The 20,507-nt window shown below is 46.4% G+C and overlaps 1 protein-coding gene across 1 annotated transcript in view; it reads right to left on the bottom strand.

The window, feature by feature from the left end:
• bcam (basal cell adhesion molecule (Lutheran blood group)) overlaps nucleotides 1–8,124 on the bottom strand; it is a 55,672-nt gene extending 47,548 nt beyond the window's left edge. The window contains exon 1 of the mRNA XM_076280029.1: nucleotides 7,868–8,124. Within this exon, the coding sequence (XP_076136144.1) occupies nucleotides 7,868–7,934 (67 nt within the window). The 5' untranslated portion in view covers nucleotides 7,935–8,124. The remainder of the gene's footprint in view (nucleotides 1–7,867) is intronic.
• Nucleotides 8,125–20,507: the final 12,383 nt, after the last annotated feature.

The following is a 20,507-nucleotide window of genomic DNA, read 5'->3' as shown; positions in this document are numbered from 1 at the left end:
TTACGCTATATAAGTTAGACTCACAGGTTGCCCATTACACACACACACACACACACACACACACACACACACACAGGGAAGTGGTGTCTGTTCCCAGCACAGACTCCCACCCCTGAAGCCCACCGGAGTGAATTTATATTCAAACTCAGCATGCTCGGCTGTGCACCCGGGTCAAGCACTGTCCAGGCAATAACGTGGCTCGTCAAACAGTGACCATTTTCACTGAAGAGGTTAACGACGTGCTGTTACACATTAACTGGAGTGAACAAAAAGAGGTGCTACAAGACAGCATACCCCCCTGCATGTGAAATGAGTCACTTTTTCAAAGCGTCTCGACAGCTTAAAAGCTGGCGGCGCTGTTGCTTTTTCTGTGTAATTCTGAGTGAATGGAGGAAATGGCATTGAAGGACTGGGGAGATAATAAAACAGCCCAATCATCTGACAAAGAACCCACAAACACACACACACACACACACTCATATGCACAAAACGGCATGTACAAACACAACATAAACAAACACAAAGTGGAAAAGCAAAACAATATAATCTTTGACCGGCTAAACTCCCGCTCACCCCAAGCTCAAAGCTATCTGTGCACACAGTGCAGATATGAGCGTGAAAAGAGTGCTTTCCTGCTGCCACACCTGAGTCAGTACAATGCACGTACGCATACCATGAGCCTTATACTTTACTTATAAACCCCTGACCACATTCTGACTCATCAACAGAATACACATTCTGGACGTTCTCTCTCTCTCTCTCTCTCTCTCTTTTCTTTCTCTCTATCTCTTTTACACACACACACACAAACACACACACACACACACCTCTCGTTTACACCCTGCCCTCTGAGCCCTCTGTGTCAGGGGGAATGTTTGCTCGTCACAGAGTGGCACGACAATGACGCCTGCGTGTCTAAGGAAGGGGATGTTTGTGCAACCCCGTCAAGCCCAACCGTTCTGGCTGCTCACTAACCAGGGCCAAACACATAGAGCACACAGCAGCCTGGCTGCTCACTAACCAGGGCCAAACACATAGAGCACACAGCTGCCTGGCTGCTCACTAACCAGGGCCAAACACATAGAGCACACAGCTGCCTGGCTGCTCACTAACCAGGGCCAAACACATAGAGCACACAGCTGCCTGGCTGCTCACTAACCAGGGCCAAACACATAGAGCACACAGCAGCCTGGCCCAGGTGGGTCACTGCCTTACAGACCACCACCTCACAGCAGATAATAAGAGGGGAGAGAGACCATTGGAGCAGTGGGGGTTGTTTTGTGACTGAGGACAGACTGGTGGTTGTGGGCAGGGCTTGAGTACTGCCAGCGAGCTGACCTCGAGGCCCCCCCCCCGTCTCCGCGGTTACTGGACCGACTGCTATTCAGGGCTCGGCGGACAGGAAATCCAGAAGAGCATCAAAAACATTTTAAGGCTGCCCTTTCAGAGCGGACAGCGGATTCGTCTGGCCCAATACCCAAATGGAAAAAGGAGTCGGAGCGCTGAATGCCCAGCGAGTGGCTATAAAGAGCCTGCCACTACTGCTGTGTGTTCGCCCATTAAAAACACACACACACACACACACACACACACACACACACACACACACAGACACACACACACACACACAGTCTGCTTGCTCGCTGGCCCTGCTAAATGGATCAGCGGCACTTAACCTGCTCTCCCACAAGAGCTTTTTGAATTTTCAATTTCAATTCCCCCCATGCACCTCCCCATGGTCCCCGCTTTCAAGGCTAACATCCACCACTGTAGAAACAAACACACACACACACACACACACAACATACTACATACATACACACACACACACACACACACACACCCACCCATTACAAACTAACAACCCCTCGCCCCCCCCCCAACACACTCTTCTTTCTTTACTCATCTCCCTTCATCTCCTCTCCAGAGTAGGTCGACAATCGAGCGAGGTACTGACACAATAGGCATCTCCACACACACACACACACACACACACACACACACACACACACACACACACACACACACACACACACACACACACACACACACACGCGCGCACTCCTGTGCCCTCTTCCCTGGTCCAGTAGGCTTCCTGTCTGCCAGTAGCTGGATGGCACTAATGACAGGCCACAGCCTTGAGGCAGCAGCAACAGCAGCAGCAGCAGCAGCAGCCTTGGTTGGGAGAAATCAAAGGCTGCCAGCTCCCTCGCTGTCTATATCTGCCTCCTTTCCTGCCCTTTGTACTGACGCCCGGCTAGGGGGGGGGGGGGGGGGGGGGGGGTTGTAGAGTCACGTTGGATGGCCCTTAATAACAGTGCAGCGCAGACTACCATGAGACAGGGAGAACAGAGCAGGAGAGGTTAAGGCTACAGAAGGCCAGGACACAGAGGACCAAAAACAGGCTTTTATTTCACAGGTGATCAAAACCTCATCAGAGGAAGCAGTGAATTATGGGTGGGAGTGGTAGCACACTGGCCCAGATGAAAGCTTTTTATCCCCCCCCCATAGCAACAGCACTCCTGAGTGGCGTGGTGTACAAAGCCAGCAAGGCTCTTCTTCTCCAAAAAGCTTTTTTTTCTGCCACATCATCAATGCGGCAACATGCACAAAGGAGCCGGCCAGTAAACAGAGCTCAGGAAGAACAGTAAATCACCATAAACATCAATGGACTGCAGCTAGCGCTCCCAACAGAGCTACGCTAACGCTACCTACAAAGACAGGCTGGGACCAAGGGGGATATAGAGAGAGAAAGAGAGAGAGGGAAAGGGAGAAAGACAGAAAGAGAGAAAGCGAGAGAAAGAGAGAGAGAAAGACGGAGAGAGAGAGAGAGAATGGTCCTGTGTTTTAAGTATTACTGTAGATGTGTGTAGTCTCCTAAAATGCTAGGTGTGTGTGTGTGCGTATGAGTGTGTGTGTAATATTACATAAGTATCAGCTTGCCTAATCTTTTTAACCTGGCTTTGAAGATATTAGGATGAAGCGGTTTGGCCTGTTATGGGAAGAGGGTTCATTCCCCCTGGCGATGTCATATCAAACGCTTCATCAAACGCGCCCAGAGACCAGAGCAGCGAGCAAAGCCATCTCACGCTCCCGCAGTCATGCCTGCACTAACCCACTGCCACAACCCCTATGTAAGACGTCATCTTAAGTCAAGTCACACAGAAAAACTTAGCCTGTAGCAGTCTCTCACTCTCTCTCTCTCTCTCTCTCTCTCTCTCTCTCACACACTCTCTCTCTCTGATCTGGGAACAGTAGTTGGGTAAACGGGAATAAGACATGATGTGCACGCGGATCCATTCTCGTGGTCAGCCTGCTACTTTGATCCCCAAAGGTCGCCTGGCTTTACAAGGTGCTTCAGTGGAGGGGCGGTTGGGGGGCGGGGGGGTCACCAACAACCTAAGGGAGCCCAACTCTCTCGGACGGTCATGAGGAGTTCATCTTTTCTCCTACATTCTATACATGGGCAGCTGTGACCCTATGTGGCGATTAATATGTGAACACGGAGGTTCGTAAACGGCAGGGAGGACAAAAGCAGAGAGCCTCCTCCCACCTCCTCCCACCTCCACTGTGTCCTCTGGGGCTTTTAGATAAGGACAGAGGCGGAAGAAAAAAACAAGCAGTGGGGCTGTGGCCGAACCTCTTGGCCACGGTGTGTTAAAAGTGAATGACCGCTGGCCGCTAAACCACGGAAATGTGGCCCTTCCATAATGAAGGCATTGGGCAAGTATGCTGGCATGCCACAGTGTGCAAGAGGATTAGCACTGGAGTGTTGTGTTTGAGGGTTGTTTTGGGGTGGGGGTGGGTTTGGCAAAGGTTATATGTGAGTGTGAGTCTGTGTGTATGTGTGTATGTGTGTGTGTGTGTGTGTGTGTGTGTGGTATGGTGGGAGACAGGGGGAGACGACGAGATGCAACCTGTCCACAGTGAAATGCCTCTCATTCCTGGATGCCTCTCTCAGTCTCAGCCCCCTGTTTAAGGAGCGTGAATCAAACCACTAATAACAGAGCAGAGCAGAGCTTCTCCGGCACAAGCTGTCCCAGCTGCGGTGGCTGACCAGCTGAACCCAACTAAAAACAAGCCACACTCTAACCGCTTCCCTCAACGCCGACAGCCAAATTAGCACCTATGGCTGCACTGTTGCACAATGTGTGTCAAGTGGAAGCGGTTTACATAGAGAGATAGAGAGAGAGGGAGGGAGAGAGAGGGAGAGAGAGAGAGAAAGAGAGAGAGAGAGAGAGAGAAAGAGAGAGAGTGATAAAGAAACAGTCAGAGAAAGACAGAGAGTACAAGTCTGCTGTGGTGTGTCAGTTTATTTTGACAGATAGTTACATAATTGCTGCAAAATTTAATGCATAGTGCATATCTGTATTTATGACTGAATTTATGTAGACCTTTGTGTGTGTGTGTGTGTGTGTGTGTGTGTGTGTGTGTGTGTGTGTGTGTGTGTGTGTGTGTGTGTGTGTGTGTGTGTGTGTGTGTTTAAACTCCATTATTTAACCGATGCGCTTAAACCTGGAAGAAAGCGCCCTAGAACGCCTGTCTTTTATCAGTGGCTCTGAGGAAAATGAGCATAGCAGGTTTTCATGTGTGAGTGCTTAATGCCATAGTAATTACCCGTGGCCATAGGGGGTGTCTGTTTGATGGGGCCGCCGATGGGGCGGAGAAATTAAAGTGAGGAAATGACCACGGGAATTAGGAGTCCCCTCACCTCCCCACTTCGACTGCCCGGAGACGGGGAAAAAGGGGGAGGCTTGAGGCTACTGACCGCCACCCTAAACTCAGCTGACAGGCTGTCTGAACGATTCTCCCCACCGCCTTTTGCTCCCATGACCTTAGGTCCACCTATAGCCTGCCACACACACACACACACACACACACACACACAGAGTAACAAATGCATCCACTGGCCACACACTCACGCACAAACACAAGTGTACAAACACAGGTGCACATTAATTCCAACCCTCCCCCAATATACACACATACTTTACCACACACACACACACAAACGCACACAGAGACATTGGATGACCCCAACTCAAACACATTAATTTAGGAGATCCGAAGGCAGCCATCAGGCAGTAATGTGTTTTGTGTGTTTTTTTTTTTTTTGCTTTACATAGACAAGATGGCAGTCATGTTCACTCAGCTCTATCATCCTCTCAAGTCATGCGAGGGACTTTTCCCCAGCGCGCTGGCCGACACCCAACAAAAGGAGCAGGCATGACTGACAGCCCCACACCTGATCGCTCGGCCTGATTCCGCCGCGAGCGCAACACCGCCACTGGTAAGCTTAATGCCCAATCAAAAGCTTTCAATTTACAGGCCGCTTTTATCTGCAGCAGACAGGACAAATTGCAGCAGACCATAACCGTGGCGTGGAACTCTCTCTGATTCCCTCAGGGCTAAGCGTGCGGGCGCGGAGCAGTGAGGCGATCACACACACGCGCACACACACACACACGCACGCACACACACACACACACACACACACACACACACGCACACACACGCACGCACACATGCACACACACACACACACACACGCACACGCGCACACACACACACACACACACACACACACACACACACACACAAGCAAATTGGCACCTGTCCATGCATAAAACAGCAAGGCATTAAGTGGCACCTCCAAAGAGTAACTGTAGATCAATTTTAATTTATGCTGCCACCCAGAACAGGGTGAACGTGGAATGAAGGTGTGAAAAGGGACGCTTGAAGGTGTGAAAAAGCACTTCCTTCCTGTTGATGCCTGAGAGAGTTCTGTGAACAGACTCGCTCGGAATGCCAGGCCCTTGAAAGCGTAGCCGGGTCCTGGGCCTGAAGAGGTCAGGGGGGCGCAGGTCACATGACACGCAGGGCATGCTACGCGCTTTCTGAGCGCTCTCCCGCTGCCATGCATCACATAACACACCGTCCCACCCCCCAACTCCCACCACACACAGGGGACAGAGTGTGTGCGTGCATTTGTGTGTCTGAATGCTTGTGATGCTTGTGTGTGTGTGTGTGTGTGTGTGTAGTGGCCTGTGCGTTGGGAATGCATGTAACAGTCTCCCATGGAGACCCACAAAAATACTATTCTTGGGACATACCACTGAGTGGGAAAAAGAAAGATAGAAACAGAAAAAAAGAAAGAGAGGAAGAGAGAGAGAAAGAGAGACAGAGAGAGAAAGGCGTAGGGGCTGCAAACTCAGATCTGCTTTGTAAAAATCACAGGGGAGTAGAGAGTAAAAGGTAGAGAGAGAGAGAGAGAGAGAGGGAAGAAGGGAGAGGGAGAGAGAGAGAGGGAAGAAGGGAAAGGGAGAGGGAGAGAGAGAGAGAGAAAGAGCCCAGAGGCCACACTATTCAGGCTTTCCACCAGGGGATGCTTGTTTTTGCTCGGGCAGGAGTATCATGCAGGGCTGTGGGCTGCTCTGGCTGGAGCTAAGAGCCACTGAGGGTACCTCCCTCACCACAAAGCTCACTACCCCAGCGCACACACACATACAATGGAGAAAAGAACAGCACTTATCAAATAGAGGAGGAAAATGAGAAAAAAGAAAAAAAGAAGAGAGAAAGAACCAGGTGGAGACACAGAAATATAAAGAGAGAGTGCGTGCGAGAGAGAGAGAGAGAGAGAGAGAGAGAGAGAGAGAGAGAAAGAGAGAGAGAGGGAGGGAGGGACAAATCAGCAGGTGGAGGGATGTGTGGAGGGGTGGGTGAAGGGTGAAGAAAAGCAGGGCTAGTGGGTCAGGGCAGAGTGAGATAAGGAGATGATAGAGAGACGAGGCGGAGGTAAAGAGAAAAAAAGACCCTGCTGTGAGACAGATATGGAGGAGGGGCTCTCCTCAGAGGTATGGCCAGGTAAGCTACAGGGGGCGGGCGGGGAGGGGGGGTGATGGAACAGATAGAGGAGGGAGGGAGTTCTGACATGAAAAAAGGTATTGAAGGCGCGCTGGCGGAAATGAAACTCAAAGTCATATATAAGAGACACCACAATAAAGAAATAGATAGCTAGAAGACATAAAACAAAACAATGGCCTACAGTTTCACACTATTACTCATCTTTGGGTCAGGAATAATTGAGTTTTGTTGTTTACTGACATGGTATGTTCTGTTTTTTTTTTTTTGTATTTAAAATATTTCATTATTAAGCTTCCCTAGATATGAATTACCACAAAGACGCCCGGTAGTCCGCTGCTATGTGACGCACCCTATGCTCCGGGCAGATCAAAGAGGGTGGATGTCCGAGGACAGACGCAGCAGCGCTTTGAGGCTGCCGCACCGCCCGCATTGCCGCCCGATCTGAGCGCACTGAAGTGTACAGCCGGAGGTTCCGTCTGTACCACAAAGAGCTGAGGGCGCTTTGGCTTCACCCCTCAACCATCACAGAACAAGTAGACACCCTTGGTTTTCGGAGAACAATGCACCACAGTGGTTCCGCGGCACAGCAGAACAACTTTGGGGCTGAATCATTTTTGTTGCGTCCCCGTCCGTTAGACTACATGAACGCCCGAGCAAGCCCCGTAATATCTACTGCTGTAACGTAGGGTAGGCTACTTGACACCTGTTATTTTTATCTACTACAGTTAATAACTACAGCGACTGGGTAGTGGTTGCTACTTCAAAATTCAACCGAACATGCGCTCAGAAAGTAATACTGTCAAAACCTAATTATAGAAAAACTACACAAAGTCATTCATTTCGGCTCCGTGTGACCTCAAAAAACATGTCCGAAAAGAAAGCACGAAGTCACAAACATAATCCCCATGCCCGTCAGAGATGGCTGAGGTGGGCAACACAGAGCGAATGAACAGTCAGAACTTTCTTTGAAAAACGGGTTCGGAAGGTAAAAAAAACAACTTACCTTGCAGTCCCAGAAGCAGCAAGGTGCACAGCAAAGAAGTGCGTCCCGACATAAACGTCCCGTCCATAGTTCTTCTAACTTTGCAGATTTTTCACGCTTTCCAGCAACGCTGTTTACAGCTCTTTCTTCAGTTCTAATGAACACGACGTTTCAGTTGCACAAAGCCCGGTGGAGTCTTCCTCACCCTCTGTCTCTTCTTTCTGCCTCACTCACTGAAACATTCACCCTCTCTCTCTCTCTCTCTCTCTCTCTCTCTCTCTCTCCCAGTCTCTCAGCGAGAAATCTGATGCGGGTGGCAGTGTCTTGGTTGATATATTTGCACAAAAGGTGACCTCCCCTCCCCTCTTCCCTCTAGTTGCTTGGGAAGCGTTGCTTGACTAATCTCATATGTCCTGGACTAGCCGGAGGACTTAAAAAATATTGGAAAAGACCAAAGCTTCCGTTGTTAACAAAGCAAAATAATATGTTATTCATTTGTATTCATCCAGTTAGTTAGTCAAGCTAAATTGGTGCTACAGCGTGCGTAAAATATGCTATAATAAGTAGGCTACAGCAAGGTGCACAGACAATGATTTTATCTTTCTATTTGATTTGATGATTTATATTTCTGTAAGCTATTTTTGTGACTGAAATAAAAATTACCTGATGCCTATAGGCTTACACGTGTATAGCCTAACTATTACTCATCTGATCTCATCTGATAGGCTACTGATCAGAAAAATAATAATTGAACCCACAGGCTTTATCCCTCTTTAAAGTGATAAGTTAAATTTGCTTGTACAAATCTTTAGAGCAAGGAGGACAGAGGAGTTCCCTTGTCACCATGCCTTGTGACAGCCCAGTGCAGCCTGCCCCTGCCCCCTTTGGCTGGTTCACAGTACTGCAGCAGCAGCAGTGCCGTCTGGATGGACCGTCAGTCACTAATGGTGTCCCTGGGACCAGTTGCTCTCTCAAAAGACCCATTCCTGAGATAGCTGGAGCAAAACAGCTGTCAGATTTTTTTTTTTTCTATGGTCAAACAGACGCTGGGCCAGCGAGGGACTTTTTTTAAGAAGGAGCAACATGTAGGCGAGAGAGAGAGACAGAGAGGCGTGCACACACACATACACACACACACACAGAGAGAGAGAGAGAGAGAGAGAAATCAGTCAGCAGGGATCAGAGGGGAGGGGAGGACACGGCTTTCTGAAGCAGCCCTCTGTGCTCCTTTGCGAGGAAGAGCCTGCCTTGCCAGAGGCATTATGGCTGAAGCGTGATGCACAGCTGGGCGAGCCATTCCCCATGCGGCGCTCCCCGCTATTCCCGGAGTATGACTGCATGAGGGCACAGGCCTGCATCGATTGGATTGGATAGATCTGAAACATTAGACACACAACGACGTATAAGGTCAATGTGTAGTAATAGAGTCTTCCCATACTGATGACGTAACCTGGTGCCTAGTGTGTGTGCTTGGTGGTGGTCAGGAATCTACACTTCCACATAGAACACCTGAAGGCCTCTACTGTGTCCTCAGCAAAGCACTGAACCAGTGGTGTAGTCTATGTGGTTTTAGTATACCCACTTAACATATGCAAGGAGGATACATATCAACATTTTTTGACAAAATGTTGATATGACATATTTTTGCAAACAAGATGCAACAGTAATCTGAGCTTAAGGGGGGGGGGCTCCTTATCACCCTGAGCAACGGCATGCAACTGCGACTGCACAAAATATTAGTCAAATGAAACTCTCAATAATAACATACAAACATAAGGAGTTTCAAGAGATGAAAAGCTTTGGCATGCTTGGTAAACATCAATCTTGCAGGTGTAGCAGGGCGGAGGTAGATGTTCGTATGTAAATGGTCGACTACGCCACCTGCGAGGGTTAGGCCCTCCCAGGAACTAATTTAGAAACCTCTTGGTCAGTTTAGACCCCATTGGGCACACAGGTTCGTAACACTTGAGACTGGAGACATGGTTCTACAAAGATAATAATTATCATTTATTGACACATAACACATACACTACATGGACTGCACTTAACAAACAAACAGACATCCAACCACAGGACACAATTCACATGGTACACACAGGGACCAGCCGCACTCAGATATTGCACAAGGCCCTATAGGCCTAGAGTTACCATAATCTAGACCAGTGTTTTTTTCAACCTTTTTTGTGCCACGGCACACTTTTGACACTTAAAATGTCCCGCGGCACACTAACATCCTGTGTGAAGAAAAAATAAACATACCATAGCCTAAAATTTCAAATAATACATAGATATGGCCTTATTATGGCTTCTATGCAAGACCTGCTCAACAAAACAAGTGCCCTCTGTTTCATTTGTAGGTGACTATATCTAATTTAATTGTTGTTATGAACTGGATATGTGATGATTCTGTGAATACTGAATATGGGGCCCCCGTTGTACAATGCCTGCATACAACAAATAGTGCAATCATACAATCAATGAGAGCATGTGGTTATAAATTATTTGATGCAACAGTTGCTTTTCTGGACCAGTGAGTGACATTTGGGTAATTTTCTGCGGCACACTTGAAGATCTCTCACGGCACACTAGTGTGCCCCGGCACAGTGGTTGAAAAACACTGACCTAGACAAGAAGCAGGGCTGTGGGCTTACCACGGCAGCAAGAGGCTGACAGAAAGGGGAAGAGTCTGGGCACAGCACACCAAATGTGAAAACACACAAGACACGTGATGCACAGCAACTAAAAGGACACCACCACCTGGAGATCAGCCTGCCACCCGCTTTGGCCCAACAGCTCCTGTTCTGCGCAGAGAGAGAGAGAGAGAGAGAGAGAGAGAGAGAGAGAGAGAGAGAGAGAGAGAGAGAGAGAGAGAGAAACAGGTCACTTTGGTTGGTGACAAGCACAAAGTAGACATACACACACAATAAACAAACATTGGGACAAGGGCTAATAATGCTGCCAATCACTTTCCCCCAACAGTAAAATCAAAGGACTACAAACACTACGCAGCACACTCTGGAGGAGTAATACGTAATATTGAAGGGTGGATGAACAACTTATAGTGAAAGCATACCCTACTGTAGTATTGTGCTGATAAATAAAAAGTCGCCTATGAGGTGTAGTCTGCACTTGCAATGCAAACTAATCCTAGCTCTCCATTTAGTGTGTGCACTCATACAAATCATGATGTAGCCTACTGGCAGAGTGTAAAAACATATAATTCAAGAGTTAGGGCCTACAATGTTATGAAGAGAGGTGAGGGCCTACAATATTTTGAGAAGAGAGGTGTAATTTAATTCAATGTTAAACTGAAATATTAATAGCCTTTTGCCAAACTGCAGACTTCAATTTCAACACTAGTTGAAGGTAGTTAGGAGGCATCATGTGCACAAGCCTGTGAGCTGTAAATGTAGACTACTATGAGGGGTCAGGTTTTAAGGCCTACGAACTAAATTGCAATATCAACCTCTATTTGTCACCTTCTCAAGATTTATATAAATTGTGTCTAAGTTGTGCCTACTGTTTGGATTTGCTTCATGAATAGCAAGTGCATGTGATGTGAATGCATACAGTAGCCCAGTGTTTTTTTTAACCGCTGTGCCGGGGCACACTAGTGTGCCGTGAGAGATCATCAGGTGTGCCGCAGAAAATTACCCAAATGTCACTCACTGGTCCGGAAAAGCAACTGTTACATCAAAGAATTTATAACCACATGCTCTCATTGATTGTATGATTGCACTATTTGTGGTATGCAGGCATTGTACAACGGGGGCCCCATATCCAGTATTCACAGAATCATCACATATCCAGTTCATAACAACAATTAAATTAGATATAGTCACCTACAAATGAAACAGAGGGCGCTTGTTTTATTGAGCAGGTCAGTCTTGCACAGAAGCCATAATAAGGCCATATCTGTGTATTATTTGAAATTTTAGGCTATGGTATGTTATTTTATTATTATTTTTCTTCACACAGGATGTTAGTGTGCCGTGGGACATTTTAAGTGTCAAAAGTGTGCCGTGGCACAAAAAAGGTTGAAAAACACTACAGTAGCCTATAGTATGCATTGGTCACTGTGGTGCTAGTTTGGGATTGCTGGGTGTTGTGATGATGTATCTGTGGAAAGGTGGTGTGTGTGTGTGTGTGGGGTGTTAGGGGGTGATCATAGTATACCCACTACAGCACACTAGACTACACCATTGCACTCACAGTAACCTCAGGCTGCTTCAGGGGAACTCACTGCACCTCTAGTTAGTTCACTGTAAGTCTCTCTGTATAGCAGCTTCAGCGAAATGATGAATAATGTCATAATGTTCTGGTTAGATCACTTTCAGTGCTAACCGCTAACTGCTGCAGGGGCCCAATAAACAGATAAGACCAGAGAGAGCCTGAATGATCAATATTAAATACTCTCTAATCGGGCTGACCAGCTAGACAAATAAAAATCAATAGTGGTTTAGGGGAAATACAAATAGCATGAATTGTAGCTCACAATAATGAAATAGGTATAGATGAAACTGTCAGGTGAGAGGTTTATGTTGTTAGACTTTGTTTTGTTTTTTGTGATCTTTAATTTATCGTTTTGTCTTGTACATTTTGTATATCACCACTTCAATCCAGTATATATTATTCAACTGATAACTGTATCGTGGACTTGCCTTTGTATTTCCTACAAGTCAACTAACAATACTTCCTGGCTTTGAGAGCAACTGGGTCATTGGCAGTAATAAAGCATTTTGGTCCTCAGCTGTCATCTTGCCTCTTGTAAGTGAGTGCTCCACGCCAGGCTGTTCTTTGACAGAAGAGGCAGTTCAAATGGAGACGGAGTGAAGAGAACAGAGACGAGATGAGAGGTATCTGTGTAGTCTGCTTCCGTGTGATCAGAACATGCTGCCCCAGGGAGAGATATGCATGAGAAGTGGGAGAAGGGACAGAAGGACTGGAGTGTGTGTCTAAGTGTGTGTGTAAGTGTGTGTGTGTGTGTGTGTGTGTGTGTGACAGAAAGAAAGAGAGAGAGAGGAAGAGGGAGAGAGAGAGGCATTACAAATATAAAGACTAAAAGCAAATGTAGTTTCTCCATTGAGACCGTGCTGTTGCATTTCATGTAAGAGCAGTGACTGTTTTTGTGTCAGATTTTCAGTCAGTCACACATATTCCTTTGAAAACGGACTCATTTTCAGCCAATTTCACATCCACCTCCATCAGAGGCAACATAAGAGGCATTTCTGTAATTATTATTTTACCCCCCCCCCCCCCCACCCCCACCCAACTCTGCCACTCTCCCACACCCACCTCTATGCATGGTCCCGGCACAGGGTAATGGAAAATTACTCTAGAACCCACCCAGACAAAGAGATCCAAAATTACTCATTTTTGTGTTTTTTCCCACTTTGGCATCAAATATGTACCTCATAAAATATCTCAATTACCATCTTTTCAATTGCTTTTCACATACCCAGGCCAGGGCTAGGGGTTGATGGAGGAGGGTGGTAGCACATTGTTCAAAGGTTTAGCACACTAAAAGAGAGTAAGAAAATTGACCATGGGAGAAAAAATGGTGGTGTTTAAAAATAATCATATGTTTTAATTTATGTTAACGCTCTGGGGGGAAAAAACAATTAACACATTTAAATTCAGCAGTGAGGCCCAGTGGCCTAGTTATCTATATGGATGCAAAACACATTTCCGTGGGAATGGACAATAAAATGTTTTCTATTCTATTTGTACTTACCTTGTCCACCTCGACTAATACAGTACACATGCTGTTTACATTGACCAATACAGTACACATGCCTTTTACTGTCAACATTGTTTTGTGCTGTTCATATTGTTTATAACTAACTGTTAGCAGGGCCAGGGGCGCCTGCAGGAATTAATGCTATGGTACGCACACCCATCAACCCCCCAGCAAAACCCCCCCACCCGCAATTTTTTTTTTTTTTTAAATCACGCGTGGACAATATTTGTCCGTTTTCCGGTTTTAGCCCCGTGCATTGGTCAACAAAAAAGTAGCCTACATAGATAGTATAAGAACATCCACATGCAGTAGTAATAACAACGTCTACAATTACCCATTCATTTGGACAACTTATACAGCCCTATACAGGCTAAATGTACCTTGTTTTGTTCTAGCGTACCGTGAAGTCTGGCTTTAAACAGCTGCAATAGTCTAACGTTCTGACAAGTACTCCTTGTTCTTGCCCATCTGGAATAACTCCTCTAGCTTTGCTGCCTCCATACTTTCTGTTTACGTTGTTTAAACTTGTGATATCCATGATGAGTATTGAGTTCAACATTGTGTGCTGATAACCATATATAGATAGCCAAGTAAAAGAAAATAAGAAGTAGCCTAGCCTAGTTGCGTGCCTGCGTGCATATTGTCTCCTGCTCAAACAAAATGTTAATTTTGTTAAATGTTCACGTTCAAGTTACATAATAGAAAATTGTAAATAGCCTGATGGCATGCAGCTAATGGGATACTGTGCATAGTTGGGAATGGGAAGGTATGGTGGGCCAATTTGGAGTGAATACACATTACACACACACAAGGGAAATTTTCTCTCGTTGTTGAATAGCCTGATGGTACGCACAGTGCATACAGACGTGCGCCTGAGCAGGGCCTACATTTCACTGCGGGATTGCGGGTATTGCGCATAATAAGTCCCGCAACTCTAGCCATCATAATGCGAGAAATTTCCGCATACACTTTTACAGCCTGTCTGATGACGTTAATCTAATCATGAAGTGGCGTGAATGCGGTGCTATTGACCAGACGGATCAACTACGAGTTGAATTGAACATAGCCTCCTAGGACCTGCAGATGCAGACACACACGCGCAGAGAGAGAGAGAACCACTTTGCACTTACGCAAATAGGCTACGCAACCATGGCAAACGTTTACATCTGGAAAGAGCTCCTTGGTAACTATCCTGCTAGCTCAGGTCACGTCAACACTTGATCCCAGAAAGATTGTCTTTGACTTGTTAGTTTTTTGAACATTTATTTTATCTAATAAAGACACCTTCAAGCAACTTAACCAAAATTGAACAAGTGAGGCTCATTAAAAATCCATTCAAAGGGAATTCAATTCCCTTAAAACCGTGCCAGGGGAATCTTTTTTTTTTACTGTTGATATATATATATTTTTTAACTCCACCTGTCATGTGCTGATGTTATGTTATCTGCAGTTGCTCACGTGGTTTTGAGGAAACTGAAGAAATAGGTGGTGCAGTGTGTGAGATAAGAATGTGTCTGTGTACATTCCTGCATACTCCGCTGTGCATCCCAGAAAGATTGTCTTCGACTTGTTAGTTTTTTGAACATTTATTTTATCTAATGACACAGAAAACATAATTAATTGCATCCACATATCCTGTAGCCTAGAAATCTAGACGCACCCTAGCGGCGGCAAATTAATTTGCTCAGCCTGTACGTCTAGTATCGAACCATAGGAATTTCTATTGGCTTAACACCGTGGATGACGGCCAATCACAGCGCTCTATTTCGTTAGAGAGTCTTAAGGCGGGCTTAACAGGATAACGACATCCTGCGACGGTGAACAACAAGGAAGGTGGCTATGGCAAACGAAGAGCGGTTGTTTGAATCGGCGTTGGCGTCAACTTTGGAGGAGTTGGACTTGTGCTTTTCTTTGAAAGTAGATCAACACAATGCACTTAAGTCATTCCTTTCGAAGAAGGATGTATTTGCAGTTTTGCCGACCGGATACGGATATGGTCGTAGCGCTGGCCTATTGCATGCCTAGGCAGTTTGAAAGACAATTCTCTGCCCGCCCCTTGGATTAAGCGAGGTGAATGATTCGATGCCAGACTATGTCAATGATATAGGATGGCCCGCCAGGCTACATATCCTGTGCACTATGCACAACTTTTATTCACTAGCGACTAGCCTAAAACCATCAGCCTGAATTTCTTAAAGTGACGGGCACTCAATTACACCTACTCATCACCAATGTGCACTCGATTAGACCTACACACCGCATTAAGGATATGCCTAAATGTAATAGTTTAAACATCAATATGAAGCATTCAAATGACTAATTATGTTTAGCTACTAGTAATTACTAGTAAAATACTATACATTATTAACTAAATACACTCTATATGAATTAAAAAATATATGAAATAGAAACATATCACATAAGCCATCATTTTCAGTCTGTGTTTGTGTGTGTGGAGAGAGTCAAGCAGAATCTAGGATGGCCACTGTTGTGAACGATCCCACTACAGTATATTCAATATTACTGATGACTTTAAGGTGGTGGCAAATTTTTTAAAAAGTATCGAAGAAGTATCGAAATCGCAAATCACAATTCTTGACTTGGTATCAGAATCAACCCCCCCCCCAATTGAGTAAATCCCCCCTACATGAATAACCTAAGGGGGGAATTCCCCCCCATTTTGAAAAATGAATTTTAAGCCCTGTAACTAGCCACTTTAATTTAGTTAGCTCGGAGAACTACGAGCTTCAGTACTGGTAATGATGGCATGTCATCATTAAGTATATGTCTATAAACTTTTCGTCATAGGAACATATATACATAATATACACTTAGACAGTGTAGGGAAATGAAGAGGAGCATTGTGGGAAGGGTTAATGTGTGTTTTGTCTAGTGATACGCTTTGCATAAAAGAGCCCGCAGGGCCAGCAGGACACGTGGGCGGGCACGCTGACATTTCCCCCGCCGCTGCGCTCGTGCCAACCGAAGATGGAGTCACACAAAAGGCCCTGTGATTGGCCCCTGCCCACAGCTGTCCCCCGGCCTGCGGAGATGGACCAGAGGAATGAGCTGTCCAACGGGGCTATGACTCGGCTTGAGTCCTGACCAACCCTCGGGTCATAGTTCACGATGACAACCGTGTGGGGTTTAAGAAGCCATTCCACATGGTCATTAGGGACCAATGGCCGAGTGGGTTGAGGTCAGTTCGGGAGCGGTTCACATGAAAATGCACGGACAAATGAATTACAAGGAACTCGCTGATATTCTACAAATTGCATATTACAGCAGGCTTGTGAAAATCTGCAAGGAAGGTGAAAATGTATTTGTTCTTTTTTTGGAGAGGATCAGAAGCATACGGCTGGATATGGAGCAGTGTGATATAAGACATTACTTGGGCACTCCACTCAAGGCAAAATGGTTTGACATTCTGGCGGAAATCCAGGCAGGCAGCCAACCAACTCTGACTTCAAAACATGCAAATATGTGTCCCTGCTTCAGCTGAAGGATAATTGATGGAAAAAACATCTCAACTGTGGCAAGACCAGCCAAAACAAGATAAAGAGTAACGAAGAATGAGAAATGTTTCTTGAAAGAAAAAAAAATAATACAATAGAATGAGACATGAAACGAAAATAACAAGACATAAAGACTTCTGTTCTGTTCTTTCTGCCTTCCTGGGGCAGAGAAAGGCATAAATCATATCAGGACTGATAATGTTCCAGCCCAAAAAATGAATTATGGTCGATGATTGAGCAGTCTTGCCGGCTGCTGCTCCAGTCTCTTAAAAGGCTAATGAATTAACCATTCTGCACAGTGGGCCATCATGTGCCTGAGCTCAAGGAAGGGGGGGAAAAAAACGTGTCTGACGGCCACAAAAACACCTTCAAGCAACTTAACCAAAACTGAACAAGTGAGGCTCATTAAAAATCCATTCAAAGGGAATTCAAATGCATTCTCTTAAAACCGTGCCAGGGGAATCTTTTTTTTTTACTGTTGATATATATATATATATATTTTAACTCCACCTGTCTTGTGCACAGCAACATGTTATGTTATCTGCAGTTGCTCACGTAGTTTTGAGGAAACTGAAGAAATAGGTGGTGCGGTGTGTAAGATAAGATTGTGTCTGTGTACATTCCGTGCATACTCCACTGTGCATCCATCCTTGCCCTGTTTGTCTACCTGTGTATCTGACTCTATATGCAACTGTGTGTGTATGTGTGTGCGTGTGTGTGTGTGTGTGTGTATGTGTGTGTGTGTGTATGTGTGTGTATGGTGTGTGTATGTTGTGTGTGTGTGTGTGTGTGTGTGTGTGTGTGTGTGTGTGTGTGTGTGTGTATGTGTGTGTGTGTATGTATGGTGTGTGTGTGTGTGTGTGTATGGTGTGTACACGTATGTTGTGTGTGTGTGTGGTGTGTGTGTATGTGTGTGTGTGTGTGTGTGTGTGTATGTGTGTGTGTGTGTGTGTATGTGTGTGTGTGTGTGTATGGTGTGTGTGTGTGTGTGTGTGGTTTATGTGTATGGTGTGTGTGTGTGTGTCCGTACTGGTGGCCCCATCTGTGTGTGGAGCGAGTTCTCTTGTCCTCCATATCTCCATTGAAGTGTTCTCCCCTGAGAGGGGCCCCGTCCCTTGAGGTGTGCAGTCAGACGTGGCCCCGCCCCCCCACCCCCGTCCTCTGCTCCTTATTGATCTCCTGACCACAGGGCCTAATCCCCAGCCTTCTTCTGCTTGTCACTTTTTAACCCCCCCCCCCCCCCCGCCCGCCCGCCACCCCCTCCATCAACTTATTCTCTCCGTCCCCAGATCCCCCCCTCCTCCTCCTCTTCCTTACCCTGTGTCATTCCCTTCTTCTTTCTGATTAGCTCTTTCTTTTGGGCCTTAAACTTCACCTTTTCTCTTCTTTCCTCAGCTTGTCCAGTTGGCTTGCACTTATCTTTCCAATTTACTGTATCCTGCTCTCTCTCTCTTTCTACTATTACTCATAATAGGTGTAATCATCGCATTATGGCTACAGTGACTCTGCATTGTGAGATGAGAGAGCATGACACATGCCCATACTGGCAGTATGCTGGCATCAACTGATTGTGTAAATGTGTGTGTGTGTGTGTGTGTGCAAATGTGTGTGTGAGTATGTGTGTATGAACACCTGTATATATATATATGTGTGTGTGTGTGTGTGTATGAACACCTATATATGTGTGTGTGAGTATATATATATATGTGCGTGTGTGTGTGTGGGGGGGGGGGGGGGGGGGCTTAACAGCAATGCCAGCCAGTTCTGTTGGGTATCTGCGTGGGTGCTGTGCTCTCCACTCTCCAGACGATGATTCTGGGATGGCACGGAGCAAGGGTAACTGAGGCCTCTCTCTCCTAGACATGATTTATCACAGACACACGCTGCCAAGAGGAGGAAACAGCAAAAGCCAGACGGAATAAAAGAGAGAGGGGGAGAGAGAGCGAGAAAAGGAGAGAGAGAGAGAGAGAGAGAGAGAGAGTGAGGAAGAGGAAGACTGAAAATGATTCAAGCCTGGGTGTCATGCTCATAAATTAGACGCACGGAGACGTGGCGTCTGTCTGCTCCACGTGGTTCCAGCTTTTAATCAGCCAATCAGCTGATTCATGCGCTGTAATGAATTAAAGACGCGCATCAAACGTCCTCCACAGTCTTTAGCGCAGAGAGCCTTTCATAAAAATGAGCCGAGCGCGAATGCCTCTCAACTGTAAAGGCTAAAGAGCTTTAAATCAGCTCAGGGATATGAGAGCAAATCAATGGGGCCTTATAATAATCGATGCATGGCAGATGGGTATGTCTCGCCGAGCGCTCTGGGTGCAATCAGAGCGGGGCTGCATTGATGTTCGTAGCTCTTTGTTAGTGTGCTGTGCTCAGGGCTAGTCTGGCCCGTGGAATGCCTGTGTGTATGTGTGTCTTTTGATCAACTACACCCAAGTCCCGTGGACAACTTAAGTCTGTGTGTGCCTCTCTCAACAGACTCACAAATGATCCCATTCAGAGGGGAGCAAGGAGTCTGTGACTCACGCTCACGCATCCACTTATGATCCCAAAACAGAAGCTCACTAATGTCATCACCAGTGGCCGGCATCATTATGACATCATGGTGCCACGTCAGCGTTTCCTGTAGGGAGCACTCATGTTGATGACCTCAGCGTGTTTCTTGGCGGCGTCAGCAGCACCCTCGATGACTAGGTACTGCATCGCTTCTCCAAAAGAGCCAACTCTCTTCCCAGATAATGTGCCACATTGTGCTGTTCCGGGAAAAGGGTGAAAGAGAGAGAATGTGAAAGAGAAACAGAGATAGACAGACAGAGAGAGAGAGATGATAAACGAATACACAATGAAGAACTAATCTGTCTGAGGGGGAAGACTACTGCACTTCATTCTGAGTGGTTTTCTGACTGTGTAGCCTGAAAAGGGGGCGTCTCACCCCTCCACTCTACTTTTCTTACCCTGCCTTTCTTTCTGCGCACCTTCCAACCCCCTGCACTCATCCTTTCTTCCTTTCGTTCCTACTCTTCCTCTATACCGAGCCTCCTCTAGTCTGTTCGTTCCTTCTCTTCCTCTATACCGAGCCTCCTCCAGTCTGTTTGTGCCCCCCCCCCCCTCACTTCATCTGCATGCAAAGCGCCCCAGCTCCAGCTGTGAACGAGGGATTGAAATGGAAATGGAGGAGAGAAAGAGAAAGAGAGAAAGAGCACACAACACTCCGCCAGCGCACACTCTTCTGCCTCCTGGCTGCATGCTGCCTCAGCCAACACAGAGCAGCCGAAGTGTGTGTGTGTGTGTGTGTGTGTGTGTTTCTGTGTGTGTGTGTGTGTGTGTGTGTGTGTGTGTGTGTGTGTGTGTGTGTGTGTGTGTGTGTGTGTGAGTGAGTGTGTGTGTGTGTGTGTGTGTGTTGGGGGAG

This window comes from Alosa pseudoharengus, unplaced genomic scaffold (genome assembly GCF_046254945.1).
Source record: "Alosa pseudoharengus isolate Yale_2024_CS ecotype anadromous, Long Island Sound unplaced genomic scaffold, YU_APseudo_1.1 YU_APseudo_1.1_scf_12, whole genome shotgun sequence".
Lineage (NCBI taxonomy): Eukaryota > Metazoa > Chordata > Actinopteri > Clupeiformes > Clupeidae > Alosa > Alosa pseudoharengus.
Note: the sequence above shows the minus strand (reverse complement) of the source record. Positions and strands in the feature narration are given on the sequence as shown.